Raw genomic sequence first — 24,348 nt, forward strand, 5'->3', positions numbered from 1 at the left:
GAGGACAGACTGCTGTGCTTCTTTAAACCAATCAGAAGACAGACTGCTTCTTTAAACCAATCAGAAGACAGACTGCTGTGCTTCTTTAAACCAATCAGAGGACAGACTGCTGTGCTTCTTTAAAGTTCACTTCAGCTGGGATCATGGACACAATAGATCACCAGCTCAGACTGCTGCAGGTCAGTTAACTTTAGTTAGTTAGTCTGTTCATTTTAACCGACGAGCTGCTTGTATCCGTTAGAAACTAAAGTACTATCAGGTAACGGTGTCAGAGTTCCAGTCAGTGGGAATAAAGCTGTTTTAATGGTTCTTATGTGGTTCTTCCTCTGCTGCTCCCTTCCGGTCCTTTATTATACAGCAGGGGACAAGTTTAATGGAAATCTGGACGGGAGTTGTTCCGTTATCCTGCTGACTAACCGACAAACAACCTACAAACAACCGACAAACAACCGACAAACAACCGAATAAATGCTTCTTCTTCTTCTGGAAGACCAGAGGTGGAAGAACTAAGTTGGGCTACTCAGATCTTTACTTCAGTAGAAGTACTAATAATAGACTACTACAGTGTACACATATTCTGTTACAGTAATGATAATTATTATTATTAATAATTATAATAATAATAATAAAAAAGTAAAACAGTAAAAAAAAGAAGGAAAATCTTACTTCAGTAGAAGTACTAATAATAGACTACTACAGTGTAGAAATACTCTGTTACAGTAATAATACTCTGTTACAGTAGTAATACTCTGTTACAGTAGTAATACTCTGTTACAGTAATACTCTGTTACAGTAATACTCTGTTACAGTAGTAATACTCTGTTACAGTAATACTCTGTTACAGTAATACTCTGTTACAGAAATACTCTGTTACAGTAATACTCTGTTACAGAAATACTCTGTTACAGAAATACTCTGTTACAGTAATACTCTGTTACAGAAATACTCTGTTACAGAAATACTCTGTTACAGAAATACTCTGTTACAGTAATACTCTGTTACAGTAATACTCTGTTACAGAAATACTCTGTTACAGTAATACTCTGTTACAGTAATAATACTCTGTTACAGTAGTAATACTCTGTTACAGAAATACTCTGTTACAGTAATACTCTGTTACAGTAGTAATACTCTGTTACAGTAATACTCTGTTACAGTAATACTCTGTTACAGTAGTAATACTCTGTTACAGTAATAATACTCTGTTACAGTAGTAATACTCTGTTACAGTAATACTCTGTTACAGAAATACTCTGTTACAGTAATACTCTGTTACAGTAATAATACTCTGTTACAGTAGTAATACTCTGTTACAGTAATACTCTGTTACAGTAATACTCTGTTACAGTAATACTCTGTTACAGTAGTAATACTCTGTTACAGTAATACTCTGTTACAGTAATACTCTGTTACAGTAATACTCTGTTACAGTAGTAATACTCTGTTACAGTAATACTCTGTTACAGTAATAATACTCTGTTACAGTAGTAATACTCTGTTACAGTAATACTCTGTTACAGTAATACTCTGTTACAGAAATACTCTGTTACAGAAATACTCTGTTACAGTAATACTCTGTTACAGAAATACTCTGTTACAGTAATACTCTGTTACAGAAATACTCTGTTACAGAAATACTCTGTTACAGTAATACTCTGTTACAGAAATACTCTGTTACAGAAATACTCTGTTACAGTAATACTCTGTTACAGTAATACTCTGTTACAGAAATACTCTGTTACAGTAGTAATACTCTGTTACAGTAATACTCTGTTACAGAAATACTCTGTTACAGTAGTAATACTCTGTTACAGTAATACTCTGTTACAGTAGTAATACTCTGTTACAGTAATACTCTGTTACAGAAATACTCTGTTACAGTAGTAATACTCTGTTACAGTAATACTCTGTTACAGTAGTAATACTCTGTTACAGTAATACTCTGTTACAGTAATACTCTGTTACAGTAATACTCTGTTACAGTAGTAATACTCTGTTACAGTAATACTCTGTTACAGTAATACTCTGTTACAGTAGTAATACTCTGTTACAGTAATAATACTCTGTTACAGTAATACTCTGTTACAGAAATACTCTGTTACAGTAATACTCTGTTACAGTAATACTCTGTTACAGAAATACTCTGTTACAGAAATACTCTGTTACAGTAATACTCTGTTACAGTAATACTCTGTTACAGTAGTAATACTCTGTTACAGTAATACTCTGTTACAGAAATACTCTGTTACAGTAATACTCTGTTACAGTAATACTCTGTTACAGTAATACTCTGTTACAGTAGTAATACTCTGTTACAGTAATACTCTGTTACAGTAATACTCTGTTACAGTAATACTCTGTTACAGTAGTAATACTCTGTTACAGTAATACTCTGTTACAGTAATACTCTGTTACAGTAGTAATACTCTGTTACAGTAATACTCTGTTACAGTAATACTCTGTTACAGAAATACTCTGTTACAGTAGTAATACTCTGTTACAGTAATACTCTGTTACAGTAATACTCTGTTACAGTAATACTCTGTTACAGTAGTAATACTCTGTTACAGTAATACTCTGTTACAGTAGTAATACTCTGTTACAGTAATACTCTGTTACAGTAATACTCTGTTACAGTAATACTCTGTTACAGTAATACTCTGTTACAGTAGTAATACTCTGTTACAGTAATACTCTGTTACAGTAATACTCTGTTACAGTAGTAATACTCTGTTACAGTAATACTCTGTTACAGAAATACTCTGTTACAGTAATACTCTGTTACAGTAATACTCTGTTACAGTAATACTCTGTTACAGTAGTAATACTCTGTTACAGTAATACTCTGTTACAGTAATACTCTGTTACAGTAGTAATACTCTGTTACAGTAATACTCTGTTACAGTAATACTCTGTTACAGAAATACTCTGTTACAGTAGTAATACTCTGTTACAGTAGTAATACTCTGTTACAGTAATACTCTGTTACAGTAATACTCTGTTACAGTAATACTCTGTTACAGTAGTAATACTCTGTTACAGTAATACTCTGTTACAGTAATACTCTGTTACAGTAATACTCTGTTACAGTAATACTCTGTTACAGTAGTAATACTCTGTTACAGTAATACTCTGTTACAGAAATACTCTGTTACAGTAATACTCTGTTACAGTAATACTCTGTTACAGTAATACTCTGTTACAGTAGTAATACTCTGTTACAGTAATACTCTGTTACAGTAATACTCTGTTACAGTAGTAATACTCTGTTACAGTAATACTCTGTTACAGAAATACTCTGTTACAGTAGTAATACTCTGTTACAGTAGTAATACTCTGTTACAGTAATACTCTGTTACAGTAATACTCTGTTACAGTAGTAATACTCTGTTACAGTAATACTCTGTTACAGTAATACTCTGTTACAGTAATACTCTGTTACAGTAGTAATACTCTGTTACAGTAATACTCTGTTACAGTAATACTCTGTTACAGTAGTAATACTCTGTTACAGTAATACTCTGTTACAGTAATACTCTGTTACAGTAGTAATACTCTGTTACAGTAATACTCTGTTACAGAAATACTCTGTTACAGTAATACTCTGTTACAGTAATACTCTGTTACAGTAATACTCTGTTACAGTAATACTCTGTTACAGTAGTAATACTCTATTACAGTAATACTCTGTTACAGTAATACTCTGTTACAGTAATACTCTGTTACAGTAGTAATACTCTGTTACAGTAATACTCTGTTACAGTAATACTCTGTTACAGTAGTAATACTCTGTTACAGTAATACTCTGTTACAGTAATACTCTGTTACAGAAATACTCTGTTACAGTAGTAATACTCTGTTACAGTAGTAATACTCTGTTACAGTAATACTCTGTTACAGTAATACTCTGTTACAGTAGTAATACTCTGTTACAGTAATACTCTGTTACAGTAATACTCTGTTACAGTAGTAATACTCTGTTACAGTAATACTCTGTTACAGTAATACTCTGTTACAGTAGTAATACTCTGTTACAGTAATACTCTGTTACAGTAATACTCTGTTACAGTAGTAATACTCTGTTACAGTAATACTCTGTTACAGAAATACTCTGTTACAGTAGTAATACTCTGTTACAGTAATACTCTGTTACAGAAATACTCTGTTACAGTAGTAATACTCTGTTACAGTAATACTCTGTTACAGTAGTAATACTCTGTTACAGTAATACTCTGTTACAGAAATACTCTGTTACAGTAGTAATACTCTGTTACAGTAATACTCTGTTACAGTAGTAATACTCTGTTACAGTAATACTCTGTTACAGTAAAATACTCTGTTACAGTAATACTCTGTTACAGTAGTAATACTCTGTTACAGTAATACTCTGTTACAGTAATACTCTGTTACAGTAGTAATACTCTGTTACAGTAATAATACTCTGTTACAGTAATACTCTGTTACAGTAATACTCTGTTACAGTAATACTCTGTTACAGTAATAATACTCTGTTACAGTAATACTCTGTTACAGTAATACTCTGTTACAGTAGTAATACTCTGTTACAGTAATACTCTGTTACAGTAATACTCTGTTACAGTAGTAATACTCTGTTACAGTAATACTCTTACAGAAATACTCTGTTACAGTAATACTCTGTTACAGTAATACTCTGTTACAGAAATACTCTGTTACAGAAATACTCTGTTACAGTAATACTCTGTTACAGAAATACTCTGTTACAGAAATACTCTGTTACAGTAATACTCTGTTACAGAAATACTCTGTTACAGTAGTAATACTCTGTTACAGTAATACTCTGTTACAGAAATACTCTGTTACAGTAGTAATACTCTGTTACAGTAATACTCTGTTACAGTAATACTCTGTTACAGTAATACTCTGTTACAGTAGTAATACTCTGTTACAGTAATACTCTGTTACAGTAATACTCTGTTACAGAAATACTCTGTTACAGTAGTAATACTCTGTTACAGTAATACTCTGTTACAGTAGTAATACTCTGTTACAGTAATACTCTGTTACAGTAATACTCTGTTACAGTAATACTCTGTTACAGTAGTAATACTCTGTTACAGTAATACTCTGTTACAGTAATACTCTGTTACAGTAGTAATACTCTGTTACAGTAATACTCTGTTACAGTAGTAATACTCTGTTACAGTAATACTCTGTTACAGTAATACTCTGTTACAGTAATACTCTGTTACAGTAGTAATACTCTGTTACAGTAATACTCTGTTACAGTAATACTCTGTTACAGTAATACTCTGTTACAGTAGTAATACTCTGTTACAGTAATACTCTGTTACAGTAATACTCTGTTACAGTAATACTCTGTTACAGTAGTAATACTCTGTTACAGTAATACTCTGTTACAGTAATACTCTGTTACAGTAATAATACTCTGTTACAGTAGTAATACTCTGTTACAGTAATACTCTGTTACAGTAATACTCTGTTACAGAAATACTCTGTTACAGAAATACTCTGTTACAGTAATACTCTGTTACAGAAATACTCTGTTACAGTAATACTCTGTTACAGAAATACTCTGTTACAGAAATACTCTGTTACAGAAATACTCTGTTACAGTAATACTCTGTTACAGTAATACTCTGTTACAGAAATACTCTGTTACAGAAATACTCTGTTACAGTAATACTCTGTTACAGTAATACTCTGTTACAGAAATACTCTGTTACAGTAGTAATACTCTGTTACAGTAATACTCTGTTACAGAAATACTCTGTTACAGTAGTAATACTCTGTTACAGTAATACTCTGTTACAGTAGTAATACTCTGTTACAGTAATACTCTGTTACAGAAATACTCTGTTACAGTAGTAATACTCTGTTACAGTAATACTCTGTTACAGTAGTAATACTCTGTTACAGTAATACTCTGTTACAGTAATACTCTGTTACAGTAATACTCTGTTACAGTAGTAATACTCTGTTACAGTAATACTCTGTTACAGTAATACTCTGTTACAGTAGTAATACTCTGTTACAGTAATAATACTCTGTTACAGTAATACTCTGTTACAGTAATACTCTGTTACAGTAATACTCTGTTACAGTAATACTCTGTTACAGTAATAATACTCTGTTACAGTAATACTCTGTTACAGTAATACTCTGTTACAGTAGTAATACTCTGTTACAGTAATACTCTGTTACAGTAATACTCTGTTACAGTAGTAATACTCTGTTACAGTAATACTCTGTTACAGAAATACTCTGTTACAGTAATACTCTGTTACAGTAATACTCTGTTACAGAAATACTCTGTTACAGAAATACTCTGTTACAGTAATACTCTGTTACAGAAATACTCTGTTACAGAAATACTCTGTTACAGTAATACTCTGTTACAGTAATACTCTGTTACAGTAATACTCTGTTACAGAAATACTCTGTTACAGTAATACTCTGTTACAGAAATACTCTGTTACAGTAGTAATACTCTGTTACAGTAATACTCTGTTACAGTAATACTCTGTTACAGTAATACTCTGTTACAGTAATACTCTGTTACAGAAATACTCTGTTACAGTAGTAATACTCTGTTACAGTAATACTCTGTTACAGTAGTAATACTCTGTTACAGTAATACTCTGTTACAGTAATACTCTGTTACAGTAATACTCTGTTACAGTAGTAATACTCTGTTACAGTAATACTCTGTTACAGTAATACTCTGTTACAGTAGTAATACTCTGTTACAGTAATACTCTGTTACAGTAGTAATACTCTGTTACAGTAATACTCTGTTACAGTAATACTCTGTTACAGTAGTAATACTCTGTTACAGTAATACTCTGTTACAGTAATACTCTGTTACAGTAGTAATACTCTGTTACAGTAATACTCTGTTACAGTAATACTCTGTTACAGAAATACTCTGTTACAGTAGTAATACTCTGTTACAGTAATACTCTGTTACAGTAATACTCTGTTACAGTAATACTCTGTTACAGTAGTAATACTCTGTTACAGTAATACTCTGTTACAGTAATACTCTGTTACAGTAGTAATACTCTGTTACAGTAATACTCTGTTACAGTAATACTCTGTTACAGTAATACTCTGTTACAGTAATACTCTGTTACAGTAGTAATACTCTGTTACAGTAATACTCTGTTACAGTAATACTCTGTTACAGTAGTAATACTCTGTTACAGTAATACTCTGTTACAGAAATACTCTGTTACAGTAATACTCTGTTACAGTAATACTCTGTTACAGTAATACTCTGTTACAGTAATACTCTGTTACAGTAGTAATACTCTGTTACAGTAATACTCTGTTACAGTAATACTCTGTTACAGTAGTAATACTCTGTTACAGTAATACTCTGTTACAGTAATACTCTGTTACAGAAATACTCTGTTACAGTAGTAATACTCTGTTACAGTAGTAATACTCTGTTACAGTAATACTCTGTTACAGTAATACTCTGTTACAGTAATACTCTGTTACAGTAGTAATACTCTGTTACAGTAATACTCTGTTACAGTAATACTCTGTTACAGTAATACTCTGTTACAGTAATACTCTGTTACAGTAATACTCTGTTACAGAAATACTCTGTTACAGTAGTAATACTCTGTTACAGTAATACTCTGTTACAGAAATACTCTGTTACAGTAGTAATACTCTGTTACAGTAATACTCTGTTACAGTAATACTCTGTTACAGTAATACTCTGTTACAGTAGTAATACTCTGTTACAGTAATACTCTGTTACAGTAATACTCTGTTACAGAAATACTCTGTTACAGTAGTAATACTCTGTTACAGTAATACTCTGTTACAGTAGTAATACTCTGTTACAGTAATACTCTGTTACAGTAATACTCTGTTACAGTAATACTCTGTTACAGTAGTAATACTCTGTTACAGTAATACTCTGTTACAGTAATACTCTGTTACAGTAGTAATACTCTGTTACAGTAATACTCTGTTACAGTAGTAATACTCTGTTACAGTAATACTCTGTTACAGTAATACTCTGTTACAGTAATACTCTGTTACAGTAGTAATACTCTGTTACAGTAATACTCTGTTACAGTAATACTCTGTTACAGTAGTAATACTCTGTTACAGTAATACTCTGTTACAGTAATACTCTGTTACAGAAATACTCTGTTACAGTAGTAATACTCTGTTACAGTAATACTCTGTTACAGTAATACTCTGTTACAGTAATACTCTGTTACAGTAGTAATACTCTGTTACAGTAATACTCTGTTACAGTAATACTCTGTTACAGTAGTAATACTCTGTTACAGTAATACTCTGTTACAGTAATACTCTGTTACAGTAATACTCTGTTACAGTAATACTCTGTTACAGTAGTAATACTCTGTTACAGTAATACTCTGTTACAGTAATACTCTGTTACAGTAGTAATACTCTGTTACAGTAATACTCTGTTACAGAAATACTCTGTTACAGTAATACTCTGTTACAGTAATACTCTGTTACAGTAATACTCTGTTACAGTAATACTCTGTTACAGTAGTAATACTCTGTTACAGTAATACTCTGTTACAGTAATACTCTGTTACAGTAGTAATACTCTGTTACAGTAATACTCTGTTACAGTAATACTCTGTTACAGAAATACTCTGTTACAGTAGTAATACTCTGTTACAGTAGTAATACTCTGTTACAGTAATACTCTGTTACAGTAATACTCTGTTACAGTAATACTCTGTTACAGTAGTAATACTCTGTTACAGTAATACTCTGTTACAGTAATACTCTGTTACAGTAGTAATACTCTGTTACAGTAATACTCTGTTACAGAAATACTCTGTTACAGTAATACTCTGTTACAGTAATACTCTGTTACAGTAATACTCTGTTACAGTAGTAATACTCTGTTACAGTAATACTCTGTTACAGTAATACTCTGTTACAGTAGTAATACTCTGTTACAGTAATACTCTGTTACAGTAATACTCTGTTACAGAAATACTCTGTTACAGTAGTAATACTCTGTTACAGTAGTAATACTCTGTTACAGTAATACTCTGTTACAGTAATACTCTGTTACAGTAATACTCTGTTACAGTAGTAATACTCTGTTACAGTAATACTCTGTTACAGTAATACTCTGTTACAGTAGTAATACTCTGTTACAGTAATACTCTGTTACAGTAATACTCTGTTACAGTAGTAATACTCTGTTACAGTAATACTCTGTTACAGTAATACTCTGTTACAGTAGTAATACTCTGTTACAGTAATACTCTGTTACAGAAATACTCTGTTACAGTAATACTCTGTTACAGTAATACTCTGTTACAGTAATACTCTGTTACAGTAGTAATACTCTATTACAGTAATACTCTGTTACAGTAATACTCTGTTACAGTAATACTCTGTTACAGTAGTAATACTCTGTTACAGTAATACTCTGTTACAGTAATACTCTGTTACAGAAATACTCTGTTACAGTAGTAATACTCTGTTACAGTAGTAATACTCTGTTACAGTAATACTCTGTTACAGTAATACTCTGTTACAGTAATACTCTGTTACAGTAGTAATACTCTGTTACAGTAATACTCTGTTACAGTAATACTCTGTTACAGTAGTAATACTCTGTTACAGTAATACTCTGTTACAGTAATACTCTGTTACAGTAGTAATACTCTGTTACAGTAATACTCTGTTACAGTAATACTCTGTTACAGTAGTAATACTCTGTTACAGTAATACTCTGTTACAGAAATACTCTGTTACAGTAATACTCTGTTACAGTAATACTCTGTTACAGTAATACTCTGTTACAGTAGTAATACTCTATTACAGTAATACTCTGTTACAGTAATACTCTGTTACAGTAATACTCTGTTACAGTAGTAATACTCTGTTACAGTAATACTCTGTTACAGTAATACTCTGTTACAGTAGTAATACTCTGTTACAGTAATACTCTGTTACAGAAATACTCTGTTACAGTAATACTCTGTTACAGTAATACTCTGTTACAGTAATACTCTGTTACAGTAGTAATACTCTATTACAGTAATACTCTGTTACAGTAATACTCTGTTACAGTAATACTCTGTTACAGTAGTAATACTCTGTTACAGAAATACTCTGTTACAGTAATACTCTGTTACAGTAATACTCTGTTACAGTAATACTCTGTTACAGTAGTAATACTCTGTTACAGAAATACTCTGTTACAGTAATACTCTGTTACAGTAGTAATACTCTGTTACAGTAATACTCTGTTACAGTAATACAAAATAATACAAAAAGGGAAAATCTTACTTCAGTAGAAGTCCTGCTGTCGGCCTATCAGAGGTTCAAGAGAGAGGAATATGATTCTGATTCCCATCAGATAACTGGTGCTGTCAGTACCCAAAATAACAATAGATGATTAATACACACACATATCGGCACTAAACTCTGTTTCTGCTGCTTCTATCTGTACGTCCTGCTCGTCTACTGTTTCTACTGCTTTAACAACTGTGTGTTTCCTTTTCCATCATTTAAACTGCATCAGGTCCGTTTTATGTTTTAGTTCTGATGTATTTGAGGAAGTCTTGTGTAACACCTTGGTCAGAGACGACACATGAAAAATATCCTTTTGACTAATTCTGGCATTTTTTTTATACCATGTGTATTTATTAATTTGCACCGTTCCTATTCAAATAAACTAAACTAAAAAACAACAACAACAATAATTAGCATCAAAATTAGAGCTGCAACTATTTTCTCGGTTAATCGATTAGTTTATGACGTCCTCAAATGTCTCACAGATATTCAGTTTACCGTCACAGAGGAGGAGAGAAACCAGGAAATATTCACATTTAAGAAGCTGCAATCAGAGAATTTAGACTTTTTATTTTACTCAAACAGATTCATGAATTAACAAAATAGTTGGTGATTATTTTAACGTAATAGTCGACAACTAATTGATTAATTGTTGCAACTCTAATCAAAATATACCTTAAAGTATTAAAGTAAAAATACTAGTTGGGCAGAAATGTTATTCTTGTTATCACGTTATTGGAATAGAAGGTTATTATTACTGCTGCAGCCTGATGGATCATTGTGATGACAGTGATGATGTAAATGTTTCAGGAGAACATGTGGAAGAAGAAGGTGATCATCGACACGGACTGCGGCATCGACGATGCTCAGGCTATACTGATGGCGTTGGCGGCGCCCGACGTCCAGGTGGTCGGCATCACCTGTGTGTTCGGGAACGCCGCCGTTGACGACGTGTGTCAGAACGTTCTGAGGGTGCTCAACGTCTGTGAGCGGCAGGGGGTGAGTTTATTTACATTATATATTATATATATTTATACATGTTATACAGTACCTGCACAGATTAACTCTCCACTCAGAGGTGCTGAAGAGGATTTAGTCAGATTTACTTTTCAACACGTTGTCCAACCTAAATGATTAAATAGGTTGTTTGTTTGTCGACCCATGAGAGTGTTTTCTGATTTATTTGTCTTCTGAACCGTTACAGAATGATTGATATGATATGATATAGGGATGCACCGATACCGATACCAGTATCGGGTATCGGGTATCGGGTCCGATACTGTGCTCATGTACTCGTACTCGCAAAACGGCACCGATACCACTTTACAGCAGCGTGACATTAACCTCTCGTCACCGTTTTTCGGGTCCTCTCGCTCCACCTCCCCGACGGTGTTGGCGAGACGGGCCGGTGGTGCGCCTGACACCGTGGCGTGTGTCGCTCACACCCTCCAGCTGGCTGTTAACGAGGGCTTTTTGCACAGAGAAGTACTCGTATCGGTACTCAAAACCACCCAAATGTAAGTACTTGTACTCGGTCTGAATAACAGTGGTATCGGTGCATCCCTAGTCTGATTGATGCCACATCTGTGGTGAAGCTTTAGTTCGGTTTAGGCGGCTTTATTTGTATAACACATTCCAAACGCTGGATGGAGCTATTCAAAGTTCTTTACAGAATACTAAAACTACAGTAAAGATCAAATACTTTACAATTAGAAAGTACAGACGAGATCCAGAAGATAAAACCTCACCGTCCAGTTAGAAGACTGTTTGAGTTTTAAGAGCAGGAAGTGTAAAATAGAAACGCTTTGCTTCGACGTCAGAGTCTGGACGTGTGTGATATCATCTGGAGGTTATTCTAGGTCGGTGCTGCAGGATAACAAACCGTGTTTTGTTCTAAGTCTTGGGACAGACAGCCCTCCCCCCCACATGTCCTGAGGTTTATAGTGATAATAATGATGAACTGTTTAATGATTAATGGAGAAGATAATGGTTAGTTGCAGCCCTACCTGCATGCTCCAGATGGGATTCAAGTTACTGAGTTAAATCAACCCACCCTCCTAGAGAAATACTTTTAGTTTGAATGGGATTTAAGAAAGTAGAGTACAAGTAGAAAGGTTTTTATTTGTCCCTGTTGTGAGCGGTGGGATTAAATAGCTTATAATATTGTGAGATTTAGTAAAAAGGAGTTTGTTTCTACTCCTCATGTCCGTCATCAGATCCCACTGAACTCCTCATGTCCATCATCAGATCCCACTGAAAGCTTCTCATCTTCCTCTCTGCAGATTCCAGTGTTTCGGGGTTCTGCCGGTCCTCTCGTTGGAGCCAGTAACCATTTAAGAGACCACTTTGGAACGGATGGACTCGGGGATGTGTATGAAGACAAAGACCCGCGGTGGAAGCAGAAGATTAAGAGCGAGCATGCAGTCAACGCAATGATCCGACTGGTGGCTGAAAACCAGCAGCAGGTGAGGAACCTCTCTGTGGTTTATCTGGCTGCTCTCTAATGTTGAACCACTAACATGTGGACCTCCCTCAGGTCTCCTTGGTGGCCCTCGGCCCGCTCACTAATCTGGCCTTGGCTGTCAGACTGGATCCAAGTTTTCCCAAAAACCTCAAAGACTTGTACATTATGGGAGGCAACATGGAAGGTAAACACCACCTCATGATTACAAGGTTGGATTTAGAGACACGCAGGATTGTGGAACTTGATTTTGTCTCTTGTAGGAAAAGGAAACGTGACGCTGTGTGCAGAGTTTAACTTTGCAATGGATCCAGAGTCTGCTTATATCGTTCTGGAAGAGTTCCTCTGCCCTACGTACGTGGCATCGTGGGAGTACGCGTGCAGGAACGCACTGACATGGGTAAGATGTGGGTAAGATGTGGCTCATCAGGGCTGTCAAAGATAATAACGCATTAACGCAAATTCGTTTTAACTCCACTAATTTCTTTAAGGCATTAACTCAACTTGTGATTGTGATATAGTGAAGATACTGGTATCACATGAAACTATAGAACCTGATGAAACCATCGGTACCAACCATGTCAGACTAGCTGGTCACGCTAAATTTTGGCGAGGAAAAACTGTCATAATGTCACTAATTTCTTTAACGCATTAATGCATCTTGTTAGTTTTAGGTTGTAGCGGCTCAGTTTTAAAGCTAGAGTGACGATACTGGTATCATATGAAACTATAAAACCTGATAAATCCATCGGTACCAACCATGTCAGACTAGCTTGTAGAGAAGGAGGTCAAATAACGCTCCAAACCTGGCGAGGAAAAACTGTCATGGGGGTCCCTTGACCTCTGACCTCCAGATATGTGAATGTGTGAGGGTTTTTTGTCCAAATAAAATCTGAAAAATGTCGAAAAAAAAGTCAGAAAAAAGTCAGAAAAATGTTTAAAAAATATACAGACGTAGGCAAAGTTGTTGGTAACGTTCCGTTAAAGAGAGAAAAACCCACAATGGTCACTGAAATAACTTGAAACTGACAAAAGTAATAATAAATAAAAATTTACTGAAAATGAACTAATGAAAATCAGATATTGTTTTTGAATTATGGTTCAACAGAATCATTTAAAAAAACAAACTAATGAAACTGGCCTAGACAAAAATGATGGTACCCTTAACTTAATATTTTGTTGCACAACCTTTTGAGGCAATCACTGCAATCAAGTGATTTCTGTAACTCTCAATGAGACTTCTGCACCTGTCCACAGGTATGTTGGCCCACTCCTCGTGAGCAAACTGCTCCAGCTGTCTGGATTACTTTTGTCAGTTTCAAGTTATTTCAGTGACCATTGTGGGTTTTTCTCTCTTTAACGGAACGTTATCAACAACTTTGCCTACGTCTGTATATAAAAGAAAAAGCAAAAAAAAGTCTGAAAAATGTCGAAACAAAAGTCGGAAAAATATCAGAAAAAAATGTTGAAAAAATGTAAAAAAAAAAAAAAAAGCAAAAAGAAAGTCGGAAAAATGTCGAAACAAAAGTCGGAAAAATATCAGAAAGAAATGTCGAAAAAAAAAAAATATATATATATATATATATATATCACAAAAAGTCTGAAAGATTTCGAAAAAAAAGTCAGAAAAATGTTGAAAAAATGTAAAAAAAAAAAAGCAAAAAATGTCGAAACAAAAGTCGGAAAAATATCGGTAAAAAATGTCGAAAAAATATCGGTAAAAAATGTCGAAAAAAATCGGGAAAAATAAATATTTATATCAGAAAAAGTCAGAAAAATGTCGAAAAAAATGTACAAAAAACGAAAAAAGAAATGTGAATAATGTCAAAAAAAAAGTCTGAAAAATATCAGAAAAAAATGTCGAAGAAAAATCTGGAAAAAGAAAATATATATATCAGAAAAAGTCAGTAAAATGTCGAAAAACGTCCGAAAAATGTTGAAAAAATTTACAAAAAAAAAAAAATGTGAAAAATGTGAAAAATGTCGAAACAAAAGTATGAAAAATATCAGAAAAAAATTTCTCGAAAAAAGAAATATATATCAGAAAAAGTGTGAAAGATATCGAAAAAAAGTCAGAAAAAAGTCAGAAAAATGTCGAAACAAAAGTCTGAAAAATATCAGAAAGAAATTTCTCGAAAAAAAAAAATATATATCAAAAAAAGTCTGAAAGATATCGAAAAAAAGTCAGAAAAAAGTCTGAAAAATGTTGAAACAAAAGTCTGAAAAATATCAGAAAAAAATGTCGAAGAAAAATCTGGAAAAAGAAAATATATATATCAGTAAAAGTTTGAAAAATGTCAAAAAAAAAGTCAGAAAAATGTTGAAAAAATGTCAAAAAAAAAAAAGTCAGAAAAATGTCGAAACAAAAGTCTGAAAAATATCAGAAAGAAATATCGAAAAAATTTGGAAGAAATTGAAAAAAATATATATCAGAAAAATGTCAAAAAAAGTCAGAAAAATATCAGAAAAAAATGTCGAAAAAAATCTGGAAAAAGAAAATATATATATCAGTAAAAGTTTGAAAAATTTCAAAAAAAAGTCAGACAAAAATTAAGAAAAATGTTGAAAAAATAAAAAAAAGGAAAAAAAAAATCTGAATATATATCAGAAAAAGTCTGAAAGATATCGAAAAAAAGTCAGAAAAATGTCGAAACAAAAGTCTGAAAAATATCAGAAAAAAATGTCGAAGAAAAATCTGGAAAAAGAAAATATATATATCAGTAAAAGTCTGAAAAATGTCAAAAAAAAAGTCAGAAAAATGTTGAAAAAATGTCAAAAAAAAAAAAGTCAGAAAAATGTCGAAACAAAAGTCTGAAAAATATCAGAAAGAAATATCGAAAAAATTTGGAAGAAATTGAAAAAAATATATATCAGAAAAATGTCAAAAAAAGTCAGAAAAATATCAGAAAAAAATGTCGAAAAAAATCTGGAAAAAGAAAATATATATATCAGTAAAAGTTTGAAAAATTTCAAAAAAAAGTCAGACAAAAATTAAGAAAAATGTTGAAAAAATAAAAAAAAGGAAAAAAAAAATCTGAATATATATCAGAAAAAGTCTGAAAGATATCGAAAAAAAGTCAGAAAAATGTCGAAACAAAAGTCTGAAAAATATCAGAAAAAAATGTCGAAGAAAAATCTGGAAAAAGAAAATATATATATCAGTAAAAGTCTGAAAAATGTCAAAAAAAAAGTCAGAAAAATGTTGAAAAAATGTAAAAAAAAAAAAAGTCAGAAAAATGTCGAAACAAAAGTCTGAAAAATATCAGAAAGAAATATCGAAAAAATTTGGAAGAAATTGAGAAAAATATATATCAGAAAAATGTCAAAAAAGTCAGAAAAATATCAGAAAAAAATGTCGAAAAAAATCTGGAAAAAGAAAATATATATATCAGAAAAAGTCAGTAAAATGTCGAAAAAAATCGGGAAAAATAAATATTTATATCAGAAAAAGTCAGAAAAAAGTCGAAAAAAATTTACAAAAAACGGAAAAAGAAATGTGAATAATGTCAAAAAAAAAGTCTGAAAAATATCAGAAAAAAATGTCGAAGAAAAATCTGGAAAAAGAAAATATATATATCAGAAAAAGTCAGTAAAATGTCGAAAAACGTCTCAAAAATGTTGAAAAAATTTACAAAAAAAAAAAAAAATGTGAAAAATGTCGAAACAAAAGTCTGAAAAATATCAGAAAAAAATTTCTCGAAAAAAATAAATATATATCAGAAAAAGTCTGAAAGATATCGAAAAAAAGTCAGAAAAAAGTCTGAAAAATGTTGAAACAAAAGTCTGAAAAATATCAGAAAAAAATGTCGAAGAAAAATCTGGAAAAAGAAAATATATATATCAGTAAAAGTCTGAAAAATGTCAAAAAAAAAGTCAGAAAAATGTTGAAAAAATGTCAAAAAAAAAAAAGTCAGAAAAATGTCGAAACAAAAGTCTGAAAAATATCAGAAAGAAATATCGAAAAAATTTGGAAGAAATTGAAAAAAATATATATCAGAAAAATGTCAAAAAAAGTCAGAAAAATATCAGAAAAAAATGTCGAAAAAAATCTGGAAAAAGAAAATATATATATCAGTAAAAGTTTGAAAAATTTCAAAAAAAAGTCAGACAAAAATTAAGAAAAATGTTGAAAAAATAAAAAAAAGGAAAAAAAAAATCTGAATATATATCAGAAAAAGTCTGAAAGATATCGAAAAAAAAGTCAGAAAAATGTTGAAAAAATTTACAAAAACGAAAAACAAAATGTGAAAAATGTCGAAACAAAAGTCTGAAAAATATCAGAAAAAAATGTTGAAAAAATGTAAAAAAAAAAAAGCAAAAAATGTCGAAACAAAAGTCGGAAAAATATCGGTAAAAAATGTCGAAAAAAATCGGGAAAAATATCGGTAAAAAATGTCGAAAAAAATCGGGAAAAATAAATATTTATATCAGAAAAAGTCAGAAAAAAAAAAGTCTGAAGAATGTCGAAACGAAAGTCTGAAAAATATCAGAAAGAAATGTCGAAAATATTGGAAAAAAAATATCAAAACAAAAGTCTGAAAAATGTCGAAACAAAAGTCTGAAAAATATCAGAAAGAAATGTCGAAAATATTGGAAAAAAAATATCAGAAAAAGTCTGAAAAATGTCGAAAAAAAATTCTGAAAAAAAGTCAGAAAAAATGTTGAAAAAATGTTAAAAAAAAAAAAAAAAAATTCTGAAAAATTTCGAAACAAAAGTCTGAAAAATATCAGAAAAAATTGGGAAAAAAAAAATATATATATCAGAAAAAGTCTGAAAAATGTCGAAAAAAAGTCAGAAAAACGTCTGAAAAATGTTGAAACAAAAGTCTGTAAAATATCAGAAAGAAATGTCGGAAAAAAGTTGAAAAAAAAAAGTCTGAAAAATATTTTCCGATATCAGGAGTTCTTTGAAGAGCTGATCAACCAGGACTCTCCTGCTGCACGCTTCATGAAGAAGATAACGTCTAAATGCTGGACTTACTCCAAAGAGACTACGAGGAACAAGAGAGACGTGTACTTCGGATCCGGCTTCGTCTCTTACGACGCCTACGCCATGGCGGCGTGTATCGACGGCGACGTGGTGACGGAGAGGATGGAGTGTCCCGTCCGTGTGGAGCTGCAGGGCTCCATCTGTCGGGGCATGATGGCACTAGATCGAACCAACGAGCTGAAGAAGAGCCACAGTGTGTTCGTTCTCACTAAGTGTGACCTTGTTAAACTCCGTCAGTTACTCCTGGAGGCTGTTAGGCAGCCTAAGAGCTAAGCATTTATGGCATATAGTACGTCTGGGGAAGGAGAACAAACACAAGGTGCCACCCTGAATCAGATTGTTTTTTTAAATTCAACAATATAATCATGTTATTTCCAACACTTTGTGTCTCTAAGGTGTTATTGTGGATGTGTTAGTGGCCCAGCAGAACTGTATTTAGTAGTAATGTCAAAGTGCCACCAGATGGCAGTAAGTACATCTGAGGAACGAGCAGTTCACTGAATTCTCCACAACCCCTTCCTGCATATGTTTCACAATAAAAGCCTTGATTAAAAAAAATGATGGTCCACTGAGAAGCTACAGGGCTTTTAATTTGAAATGGACTATGGAAGTATTTAGTTCGTACAGTATAATACCATAACAGACATTGAACAAGTTTTGGTTGAAGTGACTCTTCCCAAGGAATATAATTCATATGGTCCATTTCATAAAAAGAAAAAAAAAGTTTAAATATGCATAAAAAAGTCATAGTATAGTAGGTCTAAAACGATTTCATGGAAAAAGGTCATAGTATAGTATGTCAAAAAATTCCGTGAAATATAAGTCATACTATAGTATGTCGAAAAATTTCACAAAAAAAAATTCATAGTATAGTACGTTGAAGAATTTTGTGAAGAAAACTCATAGTATAGTATGTCGATAAATTTAATGAAAAAAGTCATAGTATAGTATGTCAAATAATTCCGTGAAAAAAAAGTCATACTATAGTATGTCGAAAAAGTTCACTGAAAGAATCATATTATAGTATGTCGAAAAATTGCATGAAAAGAATTCATAGTATAGTATTCTTTTTTAATTCAATTTATTTTTATATAGCGTCAAATCATAACAGAAGTTATCTCAAGACGCTTTATATATAGAGCAGGTTTTAGACCGTACACCCTAGTTTAGAGACCCAACAATCTGCAGAGATAGAGAGAGAGAGAGAGAGAGAGAAAACAATAATAGCACAGCAGCTGTAATAACTAATACAAGTTGGACTAATAACAGAAATCAATAGCAGTGGATGTAAAAGAGATGAATTGATATCATTGGGTCGTCCCCAGACGGGCTTTCCAGCGGAGCTTCCAGCTATCTCGGTCCTCCATACATCTGGCTAGCTCGCCAGCACTGTCCAACATCTGTCCTCAGTACGTCCATGTATGTTGGTGTGGGACGTCCCGGTGATTGATGCCTGTGCGTTGGTTCCCGCAGCATCAGCATGCTCGCTGGGAGTTCTTGATGTCTTTGACAATGACCGGCAAGTCTCATTCTCCCGGCTGCCACTTTGTCACTAAGCCTTGGTAGTCCCTCGTACAGACGGCAGCAGAGACATGTCGAAAATTTTCATAAAAAAAGTCATAGTCATGTCGAAAAATTTAAACGAAAAAAAGTCATAATATAAATTAGTGTTGAAAAATGCATGAAAAAAAATCATAGTATAGTACGTCAATAAATTAAATGGAAAAAAAGAATCATAGTATATAGTATGTCAAAAAAAATGTATGAAAAAAAGTCATGAAAAAAAAGGCATAGTATAGTATGGTGAAAAATGTAATTAAAAAAAGTCATAGTATGTCAAAAAATTAAATGAAAAAAACCCCACAGTATAGTATGCAGTAAAGTATGTCGAAAAAGTTCACGTAAAGAAGTAATTCAATAATATGTCTAAAAAAAGTCATTAAAAGTCCTAGTATAGTATATGCTGAAAATAGTCGTAATAGTCGTACAAGCTAAAAGAGGATGAGTATTAAAATAATATTAGACTTTACATGGACCCAAACACTCTAAAATGAAAGTTAATACTGCTCCTCAACAGCTGGATATGTAAACATCTGTCTGTTGAGTTTTTCATATCAACATTAAAGGTGATATGTTTATTTTGTTAAGTTATTGTCGGTTTAAATGGAATAAAATAACACGAAACAAGAAGTTCTGCTGAAATCCTTTATTTAAATTAGCTGACAAATAGAGGCAATGTACAACACAAACCTCAAACGTAAAATGTTTGATCACCAATTGATTCTGCTTGGAAGGCCTCGGTGTTATGACTTTAAAACGGGAGCACGAACATTCATGAAGCTTTCTGGGGGCCGTTGGTTTCCTGAAGTCACATTTTAAATAATGCTGCCAAATAAAAGCCGAGTGATGATTTAAATGCTAATTTGACTTTTCAAAACCAACTTTTATAAGAAACCAAAATGATTGTGAAAACAATACAAGCTGTCTGTTGTGACATTAATACTGAACACCAGAGTCTCTTTGAGAAGGAGCGCAGCATTACCAGCCTTTCTAGAACAGCAACATGTTTCATTTAGGGGCACCTGTTAAAACAAATCCAAATAAAAAGTTAGCATTTCTGCCCCCGTGAATAAAAAGCTGCAGAGAACTAAATTGCTGAGTCGGTAACCTGCAGCACTGGGCTACCGAACCCGTCACACTTCAGGTAACGTTGCTGTCTGTTGGGATTCTCCGATTATTACAGAATGAGATTTACCGTACAGAGACGACGTCACATCCACGACGCGCGTCTGTCAAGTGCAGTCATGTACCGTTTAACTGGCGTTGTCGGAGGAGCTGGGCCACGGCTCGGAGCTGCGTCGGCTCAGAGTCGGGCGCCACATGCTCCACGGGTTGTAGGTCCGACTCATCTCGGTGGTGGAAGCGGGCGGCGAGGGGGCGGGGCTGGTGACCAGGTCGGTCAGCGTGGTCGAGTTGGTCGTCGGAGGGAAAGGGTGCAAAGCTGAATCTGCGCTCGTAGACCAGATGGAACTGCCGAAGGGAGCGGTGGCCGACCACGGGCTGCGGGACGATCCCAGCAGGGACTGAAACGAGAGAGGAGAAGGGAGGTGAGAGGAGGGAAGTGAGGAGAGAGACGTGAAAGAGAAGGGAGCAGTGAGGTGGGAAGTGGGAGCAGGGAGATGAAAGAAGGTGGCAGTAGGGAGCAGTGAGGTGGGAGCAGTGAGGTGGGAGAAGGGAGGAGAGTAGGGAGTGTTGAGAGGAGTAAGGAGGGAGCAGTGAGAGTAGTAGTAGTATCTTACTGCGGTGGGGGCGGTGGGGGAGCTGGAGCTGCTGGGCCAGGAGTGCAGGGAGTCGCTGCTCGGGATGTCCCAGATGGAGGAGGTGGAGGTGAACTCAGGCCAGCTCTGAGGAGGCTCCGAGGACTTCGGGAGATTCATTCCACTGAAAACTAAACAACACAAACACACACAATTCAGTTTAAACGCAGCCGCTCAACCAGAAACTGTTCTGATGTTCACACCGAGAGAGAAGCTACAGTTTAACACCATCACATACAAAGTCAATACAAAGAGGAGCTACGATAGAACATCATATCCAGCAGCTCCTCCTCCTCTCTGGAGCGTCTAGAGCGAGTGAACCTGATGATAGCGGCGTTCTTGGTGTGAACACAGCGTCAGATTCTACAGAACCTCAGCTTACCTCCTGTCAGGTTGAAGGAGTTGTTGGGTCCAAAAGCAGAGAAGGAGTTGGCAGAATGATAGTTTGGACTTGTTGCTGTGTCGATGGGACTCCATAATCCAGAACTACGGGAATAGAAACAGAATATTAAGAATAGAAACAGAGTGTTAAAGTGGGATTACATATCGATGTCAGCGTTCTCTCGTTACCTGTCAGAGCTGTCACTTTCCACTGAGGTCATGTGTGCCAGAGTCTTGTCAGTTTTACCTGGACCAGAACCACCTGACACCGGGACAGAAGACAGATCAGTGATCCGCCGGAGATCAGAGACATAAACGCACATTGATCAGGTGATCACATGGTCACATGCTTACCTGGGCTCTTATCATAACCAGCAGCGACAGCGGCGAAGGTGGGGTTCCCGTTCTTTCCCGGTAGCGGACCGGCTGCAGACAGTTTGTTTCCTGGAGCCTTCTTCTGATTCACCTCGCTGCAAAATCACAAAGAATCACAAAGAATCTGGATTAGACTTTAATAAAAACTAAAAATACAGAACCATGCTTTATTATAATAAGAAATACTATGAATTACAAGGTGCTTTATTTATCTATCATTTAGCTGGAGAACGTTTTGGGACATCCAGAACCAGAGTTCTGATAGATGAGACATTATGGGATGCAGGTTTTTAACGAGACGTAGATCTGAGTGGAATCCGATAACGACTAACCCACTGGTTTTTACTGTTATGATAAAAAAAATGGTAATTTCTGATTATCTTTGTGTTCAATTCAGTAGCCTCTCTGACTGGCTGGAGGTGTGGGTTCGGCGTGGGTTCGGCGTGGGTTCGGCGTGAGTTCGGCGTGGGTTCGGCGTGGGTTCGGCGTGGGTTCGGCGTGGGTTCGGTGTGGGTTCGGCGTGGGTTCGGCGTGGGTTCGGTGTGGGGTGAGCCTGCTGCTGATTGGTCCATCAGATACCAAACAGTCCGGAGACAGCAGACTAATGGTACGTGTCCACAGGGGCGTTTTTTATCGCGAGGGGATGCGACGCTTCCCAGCATTGGACGCTTGGTGTGCTGTTTCTAGAAACAAGGCACTCGGCTCCTGATTGGACGAATGCTTTCCCGCCGTTGGCTGCTGCTCCCAGCTTTCAAACCGGAACCAGTCTGGAGGCTCGTTTGGAAACTTTCTTCTCTTATTTCACGTAAATAGTTCACTGAGATGTGTTTCTGGAAACATTTGAGGAGAGAAATAATCCATGTTGATGAATCTGTCTTTAATTTAGATCAACAACGTTTAGTTTAAAAGATCCTCGGGAGTTTGGAGAGGCGGCGAGTCGCATCAGACGCCCGTGATTTGCATAAAGTAGACGAGCCCTCAACTTTATGCAAATGAGGAGCGGGCGTCGTGACGCCTAGTCTCTCGAATCACGACGCCACACTACCAGAATGCATTGCACGGCTGCTTACATGGACAATGAATGGGGGGTGTGGAAAGCACGGAGCCTGTGGACACGGACCATTATTCTGTCCTCGGCCTCCAAAGCTTTGTTCTGAACTCTGTGTGTTACTCTAAATCCTTCCACGCAGTGCCCTGGTCGGCTTTGAGTGTTTTACTTGTTGTATTTTTCTGCTGTATCCTAGAGAGACATCTAGTAACGGTCTTTACGTTACTTTATTTTGTTTAGGGTTCGTCCGTTTGTCTGAGCAGTTTATAGTTCATTTAACTTGAGTTGGAGAAATAAAATCTTTTTTACTAAACTTCAATTTAATCCTGAGACTTTGGTTTTTTAACTTGCTGACAGAAAGCAGAATGCAAACAGTAATAAAGGAGTGGATGTTGGAGTACTTTTGTTTTCACCATGCTATCGAGAATCATTGAATTTCACTGGTGTTGGTTTCGGCTACTAAGTTTCTGGTATCAAGACGTCAATGACGAGGCGTCTTTGACACCTTCATGGTGAGTGGACATCAGTTGTTCTAGAATGACATCATCATAAGGCTCCACGTACCTGTTGCTGTTGAGCACGCTGCTGTAGGAGCCTCGGGACAGTAGGATGGGGGAGGTGGGAGGAGGGGTGCAGGTCCCTGCTGTGACGGATCTCTTCAGGAACGGGTCTGCGTTGATGGTCTGGAGGGAGATCTGCTGAAGACTGTCTGCTTCTGGAGGACAGGAGGACATGTGATCTATAGAACACTGTCTTTAGATAACATGGACGTGACACAGGACGGGTTTCAGGTCTGGACTTACGGATGCAGTTTTTGGAGAGCGGTACATCCCACTCTGGAGACGCAAACTCCTTCTCCCCCTCAGAGCTGCTGCTGTGGCCCAGTTCTGGTACCGGACCGCTGGACAACAGCTTGGCCAACAGAGAGGGGCGTCCTTCCTCCAGCTTCCCATCAACTGACAAAGCAAACACAGCTGGTGTTGAAGCAACGTGACATTCAAACCTGGTTCATCCTTTTAAAACCGCTGCTCTGATTATCAACTACCAGATACAGTGGAAACGGCTCATAGTGATCATCCTCTCATAGTGATCATCCTCTCATAGTGATCATCCTCTCATAGTGATCAACCTCTCATAGTGATCATCCTCTCATAGTGATCATCCTCTCATAGTGATCATCCTCTCATAGTGATCATCCTCTCATAGTGATCATCCTCTCATAGTGATCATCCTCTCATAGTGATCATCCTCTCATAGTGATCATCCTCTCATAGTGATCAACCTCTCATAGTGATCATCCTCTCATAGTGATCATCCTCTCATAGTGATCATCCTCTCATAGTGATCAACCTCTCATAGTGATCATCCTCTCATAGTGATCAACCTCTCATAGTGATCATCCTCTCATAGTGATCAACCTCTCATAGTGATCATCCTCTCATAGTGATCATCC

At 35.2% G+C, this 24,348-nt stretch overlaps 2 protein-coding genes and 1 long non-coding RNA gene across 3 annotated transcripts in view; 2 read left to right on the forward strand and 1 right to left on the reverse strand.

Annotated features, from left to right (window-relative positions):
• The first annotated feature begins 96 nt into the window (after positions 1 to 96).
• Positions 97 to 18,332, forward strand: LOC141768455 (inosine-uridine preferring nucleoside hydrolase). Its single transcript, XM_074636767.1, has 6 exons — positions 97 to 179; positions 11,134 to 11,322; positions 12,606 to 12,788; positions 12,860 to 12,971; positions 13,048 to 13,184; positions 17,685 to 18,332. The coding sequence occupies exons 1-6, from the start codon at positions 144 to 146 to the stop codon at positions 18,045 to 18,047; spliced, it is 1,020 nt and encodes a 339-aa protein (XP_074492868.1). The 5' UTR covers positions 97 to 143; the 3' UTR covers positions 18,048 to 18,332.
• A 1,633-nt stretch (positions 18,333 to 19,965) lies between these two features.
• Positions 19,966 to 24,348, reverse strand: part of tmem131 (transmembrane protein 131) — a 50,332-nt gene continuing 45,949 nt past the window's right edge. The window contains exons 35-41 of the mRNA XM_074636732.1: positions 23,699 to 23,851; positions 23,460 to 23,610; positions 21,827 to 21,942; positions 21,662 to 21,734; positions 21,474 to 21,577; positions 21,074 to 21,222; positions 19,966 to 20,857 (exon numbers count right to left, since the gene is read on the reverse strand). Of these exons, the coding sequence (XP_074492833.1) occupies positions 20,588 to 20,857; positions 21,074 to 21,222; positions 21,474 to 21,577; positions 21,662 to 21,734; positions 21,827 to 21,942; positions 23,460 to 23,610; positions 23,699 to 23,851 (1,016 nt within the window). The 3' untranslated portion in view covers positions 19,966 to 20,587. The remainder of the gene's footprint in view (positions 20,858 to 21,073; positions 21,223 to 21,473; positions 21,578 to 21,661; positions 21,735 to 21,826; positions 21,943 to 23,459; positions 23,611 to 23,698; positions 23,852 to 24,348) is intronic.
• LOC141768465 (uncharacterized) lies at positions 20,969 to 23,214 on the forward strand. Its single transcript, XR_012594073.1, has 3 exons — positions 20,969 to 20,984; positions 21,018 to 22,312; positions 22,400 to 23,214. It is a non-coding gene; the product is annotated as an uncharacterized LOC141768465 (long non-coding RNA).

This window comes from Sebastes fasciatus, chromosome 5 (assembly GCF_043250625.1).
Source record: "Sebastes fasciatus isolate fSebFas1 chromosome 5, fSebFas1.pri, whole genome shotgun sequence".
Lineage (NCBI taxonomy): Eukaryota > Metazoa > Chordata > Actinopteri > Perciformes > Sebastidae > Sebastes > Sebastes fasciatus.